Genomic DNA, 14,614 nt, shown 5'->3' on the forward strand with positions numbered 1-14,614 from the left:
ATGATATCATAGGTTTGGTTGCATTTGCAATCACGGTTAACTAAATGTTTCTTCCATGACTTATGACTACGGGAAGTATTTACGATTTTGCCGCGATCATGGAAGACGATAATGACGCCTCGGGAGATGCCTTGTCAAGTTTATTGCAAAATTTAGGCTGTAATACATGGGAAAATGTTTTTAAAGATCATAGGGAGAGGGGGGCCCGGCGAACAAACTTGCGGGGGGGCCTGCGGGTTCTTATCGCCGCCACTGAACCTAAACTTATCGTAGCAGACGAACTAGCAGCACAGTATTGGTTTTGGTATTCTATGCTACTATAACTTATTCTAGTTCTAGTTTCAGTGAAGTGTCGTTATTAGGCCTAGGCCTATTGCCAAATGCCAATCAGAATCAGTTAGTTATATCATCCAGTTGCTTGTTGTGTGTTTGAAAACAATCAGCTGTAGGCTTACTTCAACCACAGTTCATTCCACTAACTTGTAAAATGCAGCCCTACCTTGTTTATTCTATTGTTGTATATTTTTATGGCGATATCTTGAGTAATATTCATCAGCGGTGAAAAATAATGGTATATTTAGATTCAGGATGTAATAAACTATAAAGATAGCTTTCACAATTTAAAATTCGTTTGGAAGCATCTAAGCTTATTGTAAATAAACACCATAATTTTCCATCAATATGACAAAACCCACTTTCCTTTAAGTAGCCTAATGGCCCTAATTTGGTACTTAAATACCTAGTTATAATTTGTTTAAAAGACTCCAAAGACTTCAAAATACAACAACGAAAGAGAACCTGAAAAAATTAAACTGTATGTAAATTAAAGTTAGCCTAAATGAGTAATCTTACCCTCTTGTTCTGAGCCTTCATGGGGACTTAACCCTACTATATTTGTGGCGACATCTTTAGTAAAGTTGGAAAGTTGACCTTTCAATGATGAAAACCCCTCACCAAACCATGCCATTGTAAAATTCCCGAACTCTTAAGCCAAATTCTAATTTTCAAAAACTAATTTCAGAAAATCCCTGAAATGTTTTGACAGATCTCATTTCGTCGCGACACTTTTCTTCTTCGCTTCACAACACAACCACAACACTCACATCTCAGCTCTCAGCTGTAATCATTATTTTGTTTTCAACAACTTTTCAAAGACGACGACGACCATCGTGTAATCCGTCAATCTGATCAGCTGATGACTTTTTTCAAAGAATGTTTGATTGAAAGGAAAACATTTGGTACTGATTTGGCATTGATTATGAGAATACAAATCTAATACCATTGACTATATATATTCTATATATTCTATATACCTGTAGTTATTTAAAGTCAATGCTAATACTCAACATATTGTGTGTCAGGCAATATGGTTCAGGTTCAGACGCAACAAATTGACAAACTGACACTCATCAATTTAATCAACTGCAGTAAATGCGCAATCAAATCAAAAAAACTGCCAACATTTTAGAGGTGAGATGGATGAACATTTGAGTTGGGAAGGGCAAATAAAAAACTGGAAGGGTCATGATTGAGGGATTTTTGTTCTTTGTAAAATACAGATGTTAAAATATCAAGACAGACAAGACAATAGCACAGACAAGGGAAACAAAGTTGTTTCCTTAGTCAATGACAATAGTCTTGTACATGTATTTATTTATTTAATTTTTGGTGCTTTAAAAAAATCAAGGGTATTTAATGTTAATGATTGAAACAGGCTATAATTTAGTTACCAAAATGATTTTTTACGAGGTGCATTTGTCTGAACTGCTGATTCTTTACTTATTTTATTGTCTGGAAACCTTTAAATCAAGTCTTTCATGCTGTAGGCCTAGTCATATTTTTGAGGTGTCTTTAAGGTTTTTACATTATACATTTTTTACGAAATCTATTGTAACTCATGTTATTTAATGAATAAAGATTGTAAGATGAATAAAGATTTGATTTGACATATAATACCCCCGCCGCAGAAACCTGCAGACTAAGCGAATTTCCATTTACCTGGCTGGATTTCTACTAAAATATACCCTGAAATTGTCAGATTTATTTCCTATTTAGATTACATTAATTTAATGAGTACCTAGATTTGCTGCTACAGGGATTGAGGTGTGGTTTTATTAGCGAATTTCCCATAGGGAATAAGCTATTACCGTAGTACTCATGGTAAGACAGGGGCCCATTTCATAATAAAGTACAAACTAATATTATTAGTAAATCAGCTGATCACCCAATGCAAATCTAATGGAAATTACAAGTTACAAGTTGTAACTTGTAACTTGTAGTTTATTATGAAATACGTCGGAAGTCGAGTGGGGTGCGCCCGCGGGGTGCGGGGCAGGGTGGCTAGTTTCGGGAGTTCCCGCTAGGGGCGCGCGTCGCCGTGGTTCGAAACCTTACAACAATGTCACATTTGTCTGTGGTGATCCTGGACGCGAGACAATTTTTTTTCGTTTTGTGGTCCCTAGAGGCCAAAAACACCATCCGTTCAAATTCATATATATATATTTATATGTATATATATTTATATTAATAAATAATATATAAAATAACATGAGTACTCTTTTTTTATTCTTTTTTATTTAATAAAAATAAATATATATATATATATATATATTAATACATATATATATATGTGTGTGTGTCAGATAGCACGATAACTCGAGCAAAAATGATCCTATTTTGATGAAATTTGGTACAAACGTGTAAACCTACGTTTATTCGAACGAGTTCGCGATCCAGCATGATCGGGCCTTGGGAACGGGGGTTTACGTGGGGTTTTATGGGGTAAAAATAGGTTTTCCCATTTTTTACCCAAAAAACATAAAATTTAGCAATTTCTTTACAAACCATTTTGTAGAGCTTAAGAAAACAAATAATTTAGTATATTGAAGCGCTACTATTTGCCTAATGGTTATGGAGAAATTTCCAAAAAATTGTAAATTTAAAATTCCCATGTTATTCTTATGGAGAATAAGTAAACTGTTGTAGATTGCTTGTTTATGAACATATTTTAATCAAATTTGGAAAATGTTTTTATTTCTTACTAACTATTAACATTTTACAAAAAAAAAACAGTTTTACCCTCCCTGATGCAGCAAACCAAAGTACTTGTTAAAACTAATTCTATTTAAATCGGGAATAAATGTTATATTTTTAAGTAGACATTTCAGTGTAAATCCAATCAGTCAAATGGAAATTCGCTTAGTCTGCAGGTTTGCTGCGGCGGGGGTATTGAAATGTTGATAGCTTAGTATGAAATAAATAAAATTATGAAATTTGATTAAATAAATATATCCATAAACAAGCAAACTACAACAGTTTATCCCATAAGAATAGCGTGAGTTTTAAATTTAAATTTTTGTAATTATCTCCGTAACCTTAGGCATACGATACAACAACGCTTCAATATACAAAATATTACTTTTTTAAGCTCTACAAAATGGTCTGGAAAGAAATTGTGAAATGTTATGTTTTTAGAGTCAAAAATAGGAAACCCCATAAAAACCCCCATAAACCCCCAAACCCCCGTTCCCATAGTCCGATCATGCTCATGCTGGTTCGCGAACTCATTCGAATAAACGTAGGTTTACACGTTTGTAAAAAATTTCATCAAAATCTGATCATTTTTGCTCAAGTTATCGCGCCAACGGACATATAGGCCTATATATATATATATATATATATATATATACTAGCAGAGTATCCGTCCTTCGAACAGGGTTGACACATAAGTTAAAAACGCTTATTGCAGATATACTCAGGCTTTGCGTTTGCAATGGGGGAGGACACACAGTTTGATAAAATTTGCTTCTTTAAATTTACGGTATATTATAGCCCACATCTACCATATCCATAATCTTCTACCACTTCACCTAAACAATAGAGAAAAATAAAATAAATAAATTATTACAAATTCGCAAAATATCACAAATTATTCATGAAATTAAAAACATAAACATAACTGTAAACAATTCTACTTTGACAGTTTTCATTGCGTATCACAGTTTTTTGTTGCTGTTTAGTTCAAATTAGCTGTTAACATAAATCCAGAAAAACAATAGTGCTGCTTTTTTATGCTTTTGCAACCAATTTTTTTAGTTGAGACTAAACCCTTTAATTCTCTTTAAATATGAATACTCCTAAGGTTAACACGGGGAACTACAGAGTCACTGGGGCGGCGGAGCCCGAAAGGATTTTTGAGATAAGAATATGCCTATATATGTTTATCGGGAATGTGAGCTATCATGCCAAATTTCGGCCCGATCCGTCCAGTAGTTAATGCGTGATTGATCTTCAAACAAACAAACACACAAACTTTCACATTTATTAGTAAGATAAGATAAGATATATATTAATCTTACTGATATTATATAAGTGAAAGTTTGTGTGTTTGTTGAAGTTCAATCACGCATTAACTACTGGACGGATTGGGCTGAAATTTTGACATAATGATGGCTTACATTCCCGATTAACATACAGGCATATTCTTATCTCAAAAATCCATTCGGGCTCCGCCCCAGGGGCTCTGTAGTTCCCCATTTTAACCTTATGAATATTCATATAGAAGTTATTAGTTTTAAAACTAACAAATAAAATAGACAGCTAATTTTTGTTTTTTGGCTTGATACATGAGTGATAGGCAAAAGATCTATTTTGCGATTTATTTTGAATGGAAAACAGAGTAGGTAATAAATTAGTATAAACCGGAATTAAATCTAATGCCGGTATGTATTTAGATCATAATCAAACCATTGAATGAAATATGAACTCAATTCACCTATAGATATAAACGTATTAGATACATTCATAGTATTCATGCTCGTCTCATGTTGCCCTTTATTGTTTTTTTCTCAAACTTTGTTTGACATGTATCCAACATTAGGTCTTCCATACCTTTAGCATGCATGTCGCTAGCCTAGTGGTTAGTAGTACTTAAGAATTTTTGGTGCATTTAAAAAAATCAAGGGTATTTAATGTTAATGATTGAAACAGGCTATAACTTAGTGGTTGTTTTATGTATGTAGGATGTGACATTTAAGAATTTGAATTTTTCAACATATATACCCTTCCCAAACTTTTATTTACCACCCCAGGTCATATACACCTTGTGATGTGCATTGGGTTTTACTCCTTATATGTTTCTAAGCCAATCACCTATTCAGGACATAGGAATAAAAGCACGAGGCATGTATAACCCCAGATAACTTGAAGATCAGTTGTATGGTTGTATTCTAGGTGAAAAATTACTTAGCTATATCAGTTCAATCATGTTTTAATCACTTGGATAGAATAATAAATATTTACTTTGCTAATTGCAGCTGGTTAGCTGGTTTAATTTAATTCTTACCAACAGCTGAATAGACCATAGCTCAAGATTTGTTGCACCAAATATGTTTACAAAACCTTCTTGTAGAAAATATTTATCTTAACACGTTCGCTGCAACGGACGTTCCGGAACGTCAGGTGGGCCACGGCGCCAGGAGCTAGGAACGTTCCAGAACATCACCGTTCATTGTTGTTTAAGGTTTCCATAGATAAGCCAGCTCATCACGAGCGTCCTATATTTCTTTGCAGCTCTTGGGGACGTACTTTTCTGACAGTAAAAAATATAGTTTCCTAAAATCACCACCAGGGTCGTTTAGAACAGGGCTTTGTCCCACCTCTTTCCTGCTAGATAGCGACACTACTTTACCGACTGCAACCTTGTTAGTGCTGCTATCTATCAGAATCACTTAGTACTAAAGCCTTGCAGAACATTGCCATCCAGTATAACTACTGTTGTTTTTACTGTAATTCAGTGTATCGGCGGCAATGTTACGCAGCTGCGAGCGTTAGTTCAGCTCGTGGCACCGTCCCGGCATCTAGCAGTCAGCATCGAATGTGTTAAAAGAAACTTCAATACTTTATTAAACATTAGGCATGGGAAAGGACTTTTGTAACAATATACTCCATGAACAGTTGAACATCATTTTAAAGAATCACAATAAAGTTCTATTACAAAAGTAAATTCAATCACATGGTAAATTGCTTAGTAAAAACAACCATTCCAGCATATTCAGTATACATGTTATTATTTCAATTCACAAAAGTTTTGCAAGACAAAAGGTAAACAAAAAATAAACCTAAAAAATAAATTAAAAGAATATCAGTCGGTGAGATTGCAGGTTCAATTATCGTGATGCAAGGATGAGTTAGTATCCTCTCCTCCCTCCTCTACCACCCCTCCCCCCGCCTCGCTCTCCCCTGTCTTGGTACCCTCCTCTATCTTGGTAGCCTCCCCTGTCTTGGTACCCTCCCTTGTCTTGGTGCCCACCCCTGTCTTGGTACCCACCACTTCTATTATCACGGTACCCTCTATTGTCTTGATAACCACCTCCCCTATTGTCATTATATCCCCCTCTTCCTCCTCTGTTCTGGTATCCGCCGCCCTGATAGCCACCACCTCCTTGATTCCAACCTCCTTGAACTCTTCCACCTCGGTCACCGCCTCCTTGAAATCCACCTCCTCCTCTGCCCCCTCCTCCTCCACCACCACCACCACCACCTGTAATAGAAAATGTATGAGTTGAAGAAGACTGGTCTGCTTTTATGACGTCTCAAAAACCATCAACTAGTCTCATAAAGTTTAAAATCAATAATTTAGAAAAGTGCCATTATGTCCAAAACTAAATGAAAGTCTTATTATGTCGGAGTCACAAAAAATTTAAAACTTAAACAATGTGCTTGATTCATATAGGTTCACAATATCCGAACAAAAACTTTACAAAAACTCTCATAATGTCTAAAGAACAGTTGTGGCCGACCCATATAGACCACAGACCCAAAGGAACCAATGTCTTTCAGGAGGTGTACAGATTTTCATAATCATGTCTCCTGCAACAAACATCTTTTACTAAATTTCTCATCCATAAATAATTTGCACTTTCCTCAAATGCATTGCAAGAGTATTAATGAGATATATAGCAATGCAATTTTTTGTATTATCTCTTGGAAAGTCAATCAAAAATAATCTTTTATTTAACATAATCTATAAGCATGGCTCACAGTACAGTCTCAAACTTCAGTGCAAGAAGGACAGGTTCGATTTGCGGCATTTCCACATATTTTGAGGGGTTTGGAACGCTTTGCCTTAGCTGAATTACAGAATGCCACTGGTATTAAAACCATCAAAAAACACCCACCTGGCCGCTGTTGCCAGCTGGGCATCTCAGGGGGAGGTGGTTGTTGTTCGCTCGGCCTACCCCCTCTGTCCGGAACCTGGAAAAACAATTGAATTGAATAGCTTAGCTGAATGCCTATTCAGGTTTTTAACAGTGTCTTGCTATGCAATTTGCATACATTTATTTTCAACACCATAGGTGTCTCATGGAGATAAATAGAACGCTTAGAGAAGTTGAAGTTTTGGTTGAGGCTCATTTAATATTGGTATGAACAATTTACGGGTTAAGAACACAAGAACATTCCAAATATGTAAAGTTTTGAATGTTACCAACGTGTATCGCAGCATGCTACATGCTTGGTTGTTGTTTGTTTGGGTACTTTCCTGTTAAAGGGAACATTCATTATTATCGATGATTTTTTCGATATATCGATATTTTTGTTTACCGATCGATTACATATTGACAACTGATCTTGTTTAGGCTAAAATAGTCTATTGGATTAAGAAATGAAACTGTTCTAAGCTAACCTAACATAACCAACCAAACTTACTGTACTATTTAAAAGTTCCTTTTGATAACAGAAAAGGCAAGTTAAACATGGGATGTTACACAGCAAGTTTGGTTAGTTATGTTAGGTTATTTATTTTAGAACATTTTCATTTCATGATTGTTTGTTGATACTAAACGATATTTATATGAATACTTATCATAGTTGTCAGCTGATATGTTTCAATTTGTTAATATTGATATATCGAGAAAATAATCATCGATAATAATAATGAATGTTCCCTTTGACAGGAAAGTACCTTTGTTTGATTTAATAAGTAACCGAGCACTTTAAAAACCCAGCAACTTACATATTTCAACTACATAACTCTTAATTTCTTTGACAAACCCTTTAAAGTAGTAGCAACATGTTTAACAATTACCCGTCCAATCATCACTTTGTTGATGGAGGACTGTGTGTGTTTGCGGACTGAGGCATTTGATGTCTTTTCCAAGATGGCGAGGTCCTCACGAGCAGCCAACATGTCCGCCAAGTCAACGTCGGGCTCTACCTTCATGGTGTTCCGTTTTGTTCCATATACCGTCACAATTCGGTCTTGTTGGTTTTTCAGTCGGTCAGACCACTAAACATACAATAAACTTTAGGGTTTACTAAAACCATGTTTACTTAAGTTTACTTGACTTTCAGGTTGAAATCAGAAATGGAAGAAAATAATTAATTTGATAGCGTACTCAGCATTGTACGAGGCATGTTTTTTAAGTAAATACCATTTTTAAATTTCTCCGTTCCAGCACTGCGATAGGCATTTTCGACATTTGCGCTGTGTATGGGCATCTATTGGTAAGACCTAGCCGGAAATTCAAGAACAATCGGCCGTGTTTACATCCGGTTTTGAGCATTCAAAATGGTGCCGCAAATTGAGACTGCCGCCGACTGTGAAGTGCGCGCTGTAATTAGATTTTTAAGTGCAGTAAATGAGCAACACGCTGGGTACGGGGACAGTAATGACGCCGCCCAGTGCGTTGCTCATCATGAACGTTGGTGGGGCCGTCTTAAAATGCCCTTATCCACTTGCGTACTATTGCGGCACTCATAATGTTCCCGCTATACACTTCACTAATCTGTCGATGATTTTCAATGGCTTTCACACCTTTAGCACTTACAAAACTAATTACAGCGTGCACTTCACAGTCGGCAGCAGTCTCAATTGGCGGCACCATTTTGAATGCTCGAAACCAGATGTAAACACGGCCGATTGTTCTCGAATTTCCGGCTAGGTCTTACCAATAGATGCCCATACACAGGGCAAATGTCGAAAATGCCAATCGCAGTGCTGGAATGGAGAAATTTAAAAACGGTACTTACTTAAAAAACATGCCGCGTATGTCTATTCATTTCCAATATGTCTAAGTAACAATCCAAGTAGTATAACAGTCACATGATGATTAATAAACAACATTTAAACTGTAAAACAATGATGCATCCATTACACTACCGGTATGGTATTATAAAAACTTTGCTAAGTATTTAAACTAGAACTAATAATAATTATTATTAATATAATTAAATACTAAGACGCTGGGTGTATTGTAAGCCAAATATGAGGGAAAGGATGAGTTAAATAAACTATAAATTTTGTAGAATTTTTATTAATGAACAGCTGTTTATTTAGCCAGGAGCATTTCTTAAGCGCAATCATTAAGTAAACATGAGTCTGGAAAAAAAAATCAACAATACTTCATTTCTACATCAGACTGTGAATGAAAATTTTGGTTCTCACCCCAAACGATTGAATGGTGACATCTAGCCGTTTTGTCAACATTTCTCTTCGCATCTTGTATTCTTTGTGTAGTTCGGTCTGCGTGTCTTTGACCTGATGCCATTGCTTGTCGGACAGGACACCCGTAAACAGAGGCTTGGCAACAAGGGCAGGCGGTGCTTTGCTTATCACCTCTTTGGTCTGAAAAGCAACACAAATGTCAAATAGACAAGATATGTCCATATTTAATTTTTTTAGCACAGATACTACCTCTGTACTAGTGACTTCAATTCCTATGTGAATATTAAAATCTGCCAGTCCACTCAGTCTATTTGCATCCATACACAGAACTCACAACCAAACAACTAGAATACGAGTACTACAATCAACTACACAGACTAAGTCAAGTGAGCATTGCAGCAACTAGCGCTGGTCGCTAGTGGAAACGGCACATAGGCACTAAAATCACTTAAGTCTGTCTGCATAGGCATAAAAAATACTTGTTACAAAACGCCTGCTTCTTGCTGTATTAAATTCAAGTTCTGTTGTTACAACTAACAATTAGGAAGTTTAATATTTTAAAAATTTGTGAAAAATTTACGTATACAGCTGACTCCAGTAAAGAGCTAAGCCTCCCTAGGTCCTTGAGAGGGCTTAATCCCCCAAAGCCCCTTTGGGGGCGCCGCTGACTGCTGCTATAAGCACACTGGGCTAGCAGGTTAGATTCAAGGAACTAATGCCCTGAGCTATACTCGGGCTTAGGTTTTTAAGTCTTAACCGAGATGTTCATGGTGACTTGAACCAATTTCATTAAAATACTTGTTGAAAGCTGAGTTTTCCTAGACACAGGATACAAAGCGTTGAGTGTGGAGAAGCAATTTCAATGGCGGTCCTCTTTGTTTCTAGGACAACAGTACCATTAAATTTCCTGAGACAAGAGAAAGCGGACTCCGCACTCCACAATCTGCTTCCTCGCCAACAAAAACCCAGCTTAAGCCAGCAAACATAAAAAATTGGTATTAAATTTAAATTAGGGTTTCTTTAAAGTAAATATTAAATAAATTAATCAAATCTACCTTGTTTACTACTTTTCCAAACAGCACTTCTGAGGTGATGTTAGCTGGAGGTTTTGGAAACTTAAGGGCAATCAGGAGATTTTTTAGGTCTGCAGCCGTTGAACTCTCTTGAAGAGTCACCTAATAACACACAAGTTTAAACATATAAACGAGTATGCCTCTAACAATCATTAGAACTCCTCTTTCCATAATTGTCCAATTCTAAAAGGTTTTCAAGAGCAAAACTTAGAAGTATTAACTGGGCCGGGATGCTATTTTAGCGGTTTTGAACAAGAACTAAGCTTACCTTAACACACCTTTATTTGCCTTTTCATATTTGACGAAGAAAATTTCCAAAATTCCAATCAGGGAGGCCTTTTTTTTAACCATTAACCAAAAGAACAAAGCTACCAATAAACCAGCATAAATTCACAAATTTATTATATGTTTGCTGACTTTAGTTGAGTTAAATCTATGGAGTGATTCAAATTATTTATTGAAAATAACACCCACAAAAGCAAACAAAGAAACACTTTTTTTTACACAAAAGATATGGTGTAGAGGGATATCTATTCTGACACATAGATAATATATTTCTGAATAATTTGTTTTACAGTATTGCTCTTTTTAGGGACTTATGTCCCTACAAGCCACTAGTAGTTTTTATCAAAGGTAAGATCTAAGAAAGTAACTTTTAAATAACCATCCATACTAGGGGGATAAAAACTATTGGGGCATAGGACGCCAAAATGCCAAATCCGACCTTGTGAATAAGTGTAGGTTTATACGTTTGTACAAAAAAAATTCCATCGACCATTTTTTACTCAAGTTATTGTCCTAACGGACACGTATATAGAGAATTTGGAGATGTTGTTAAAGTTGTCATCTGGGAACATAAAAACAAAAATGTAAATCAGGTACAGATCTTACCATGAGACCTATGGTACGGTAATAGCTTCTTCTATATATGGAACATTTGCTAAAATACAGTGGACCATTGAAAACCAGTGTCATTTTAAAATATCTTCGAGCTTATATCGTCCCCAATCCCTAATCTCGAGTTATTCTCAAGTCGAGGATAACCGAGGATAAATTAAGTTTCACTTGCTTGCATTGATAATAACGTTGCACTGTAAAACGTGAACACAGACAGACCTCCATGTTGTTTCTAGTATCAGGACGATCTACAGCCAGGATTCGAGCTGCCGCCAATTCACTTAGCAGGAAATCCAGGAGGAGCAGTCGCTGGTCTCTCGACATCAGCCGCTGATTTACATTGCCTTCTGTCAACAAACCGTACTGGCATCCTGGACAGCCAATAAAAGATTAGTAATTGTATTAGAAACTTAAGGACTTGTACTTAAAGACACTGAACCAACACTAAAGATGGAAAATAGAAAAATATCCCTAGGAAATCTGTTTTTAAAACTAACACCAAGGCCAAAATGACCTCATATATGACGATTTACCTCAACATATTACCAAGCTGATAAATTTTCAATTTATAACAGGTTCTCATAATAATGTGTTTTTATCATCAAGAATGACACTTATAACCTGCAAAAATACTATTCTCAACTTAAATGACAACACTATAAAATAATTATAGGCCTAATTAACTTACAGAGAACAACAAATTAATATCACAAAAATAGATCACATAAAGTCCACAGGAAGCATGCCGTTCTTTGCGGTGCCGCCACTCAGAAAGTTCTACAGCTGGTAGAACCCCGGAAGACGCTCTTACTTCTCCTTCTGAACGCCATTGCAGGCTTAGTCGTAATACCATTTTGGGCAGTTGTGTTTTACAGCACTAAAGAGAATAGGCCTAATATATGTTTTCGATTCAGAAATTTTCTACTCAGTCCTAACACACACTGCCTTTGCCACAGTGATAGAGATTGTTGTAAATAAAAAATTTTTCTCTCTCTCTCTCCCACAGTGGAAATATTCCGCTTTTAAGCACTCTCCTGAAAGTTGAGACAATTTGGCGCTTCCTCATTTACTTAAATATAGTGTATTTAAGCTAGATACTTTTCTCATTGCAAGGTGAGGCGCAACAACCTCCATTTAATGAGCTTTAAAACTTTAAATATTAATAATACAGTATAGGTACTTTTCTGTTATACCAACCACACCTTGATAGGCCTACTTTTGTATCGACCACATTAAGTTTAGGTTAGGTTACCTTATAATATAATAACCTAATATATAACTTTTTTTAATGAAGGTGTCGTCGGTATAACAGAAAAGTACAACACCATAATTCAAAATAATTTGTTTCAATAACCTTTCCCTCACCTAATTCCTTGAGAAAGCTACTGACTTCCAAGAGAAACGAGCTTGAATCATCTGGGCTGGAAATGGAATTCACATGTTCATCCAGGTTGCAAAGTAATTTTAATTCCTTCGATAACCATTCCACCAAACGAGTATATTCAACTGACTTTGGTCCCTCAGCAACAGCATTTTCAAGTTTTTCAGAATTTATGTTGTCATACCTGAAACATTTTTGTGGGGCTAGATTATTAACCCTTTAAACTTTTAATCCCGGCAGTCGTGGTTAGGCGTTCAGCTCGTGTACGCGAGAAAAATAAAGTTTTAATTCCCTGATGAAGCGGGACGTTATCTTTGGTCCCGCGAAACGTCGGAGTAAATCCAAGGACGATTTTTTAAGTGCGTGTATGTTTGTGTTGTGTGTCTTCGTTGTGTTACATTTTGACGAGTCCTGGATTAACAAATTAAGGTGAGTGAAGCCCACAAGCTGATCAAAACAGAACTTATATATCGTTGTGCGTCTTTTTCCCAAATAGGTAGTGCTATGGAATGATATATCGTTGTTCATGTTTCATCCAAACACTAAACAACAATATAACTCATCATGCCGGCGCGACTCTTGTTCATGTGAGTTTAAATGGGCATATCAGTTGACTGGATTGTTGTTTTGAAACAGCGATGGTTTCTCTCGATTCCTCTTACGATCGAGGCCCGTTATATCGTTTAATTTATTTTTACCGATTTTTGTCTCGCACACTAGACTTTACCACGGCAAACCTAGCACTTTTCGGATTGAACAAGTAAATAACTCTAAGCATTTTTAAGAAAATTAAAAAACTAATTCTAGCATTGAAAGGGTTAGTGATGAAACCACAGGTCATTTCTAATAAAAATCTTGGGTACCGTACAGTTTCTTAACTGGGCTATGAGAATATTGATTAATGATCGATATTTTTAAATATATCTACCTATTACAAAATTAAACTATCATAACCTAACCTAACCAACCAAACTTGCTGACGGTGAAAAAATCGCATGAAGGTTTACTGATCGAATCGATGGTTTCAACCGATATTAGCATAGCCCATTTAAGAAACTGAAATCTTTAGCCACAGGTTCCATAGATGACTAAGTTAGCTAAGTAGCTAAGTTAGCTAAGTAGCTAGGTACCTAGCATACTCAAGTTATCAGTTACCGGTAGCCTACCTTACTTGAAATTAAATTCTGGTCCAACTTGCGTACTTACCCAATGTCTTTGAATGCATCCAAAATGTCATTTTCCATATCAAAAATATCAACGAGGTTGAGTGAAGCCTATTTTTGTAAAACAACACAATTGCAAGCTACCTAAGCCTAACCTAAAACTTGGCCAAATACTTAGCCTAATAATGTAAATTTGCAAAATGTAACTTATCTAGATATAAAAGTACGAAAACTAATAAAATTACCGGTATCTAATTTCAGGGTAAATATTAAAAGCTGATATAGTTATAGTATTAAAGCTATGCTAGATTATGATTAGATTAGAGACTTCTGCTTCTGAGAGTGAAACCGAGACCCAAGACGACGGACGAGCGGCCGGGTTGGGGCGACGGGAGTGCCAGGGAGTGCCAAGTTCGAAGTCGCGGTGGGGCACACGGAAGATTTCTCAGGTGCCGCTTGACGTCACTAACTGCTGACGTCACTAACTGCTGCGTCTGAGGAAACAGACAATTTTATAATTTTTCTATTATTAAATTAAACTGTCAAAACCTAACCAAACCAACCAAACGTGCTGATAATGGAAAAATCGAATGAAGGTTTACTAATCTAAAAAATAGTTTTGTTCATAAAATAAAATTATAAATGCCTAAAGTTC

The 14,614-nt window shown here is 36.1% G+C and overlaps 2 protein-coding genes across 2 annotated transcripts in view; both read right to left on the minus strand.

The window, feature by feature from the left end:
* LOC129000542 (thyroid receptor-interacting protein 11-like) overlaps nt 1–1,093 on the minus strand; it is a 67,803-nt gene extending 66,710 nt beyond the window's left edge. Inside the window, exon 1 of the mRNA XM_054427504.1 lies at nt 853–1,093. Coding sequence (XP_054283479.1) covers nt 853–967 — 115 coding nt within the window. The 5' untranslated portion in view covers nt 968–1,093. The remainder of the gene's footprint in view (nt 1–852) is intronic.
* Nucleotides 1,094–5,950: 4,857 nt separating this feature from the next.
* On the minus strand, nt 5,951–14,302 carry LOC129000104 (protein FAM98A). The gene is made up of 8 exons (XM_054427000.1): nt 14,003–14,302; nt 12,781–12,980; nt 11,635–11,786; nt 10,501–10,620; nt 9,446–9,625; nt 8,087–8,287; nt 7,179–7,254; nt 5,951–6,541 (listed from the first exon to the last, which is right to left on the minus strand). The coding sequence occupies exons 1-8, from the start codon at nt 14,038–14,040 to the stop codon at nt 6,189–6,191; spliced, it is 1,320 nt and encodes a 439-aa protein (XP_054282975.1). The 5' UTR covers nt 14,041–14,302; the 3' UTR covers nt 5,951–6,188.
* Nucleotides 14,303–14,614: the final 312 nt, after the last annotated feature.

Source organism: Macrosteles quadrilineatus, unplaced genomic scaffold (genome assembly GCF_028750875.1).
Source record: "Macrosteles quadrilineatus isolate MER2022 unplaced genomic scaffold, UCM_ALF_1.0 Scaffold_8__2_contigs__length_117827958, whole genome shotgun sequence".
Classification (NCBI taxonomy): domain Eukaryota; kingdom Metazoa; phylum Arthropoda; class Insecta; order Hemiptera; family Cicadellidae; genus Macrosteles; species Macrosteles quadrilineatus.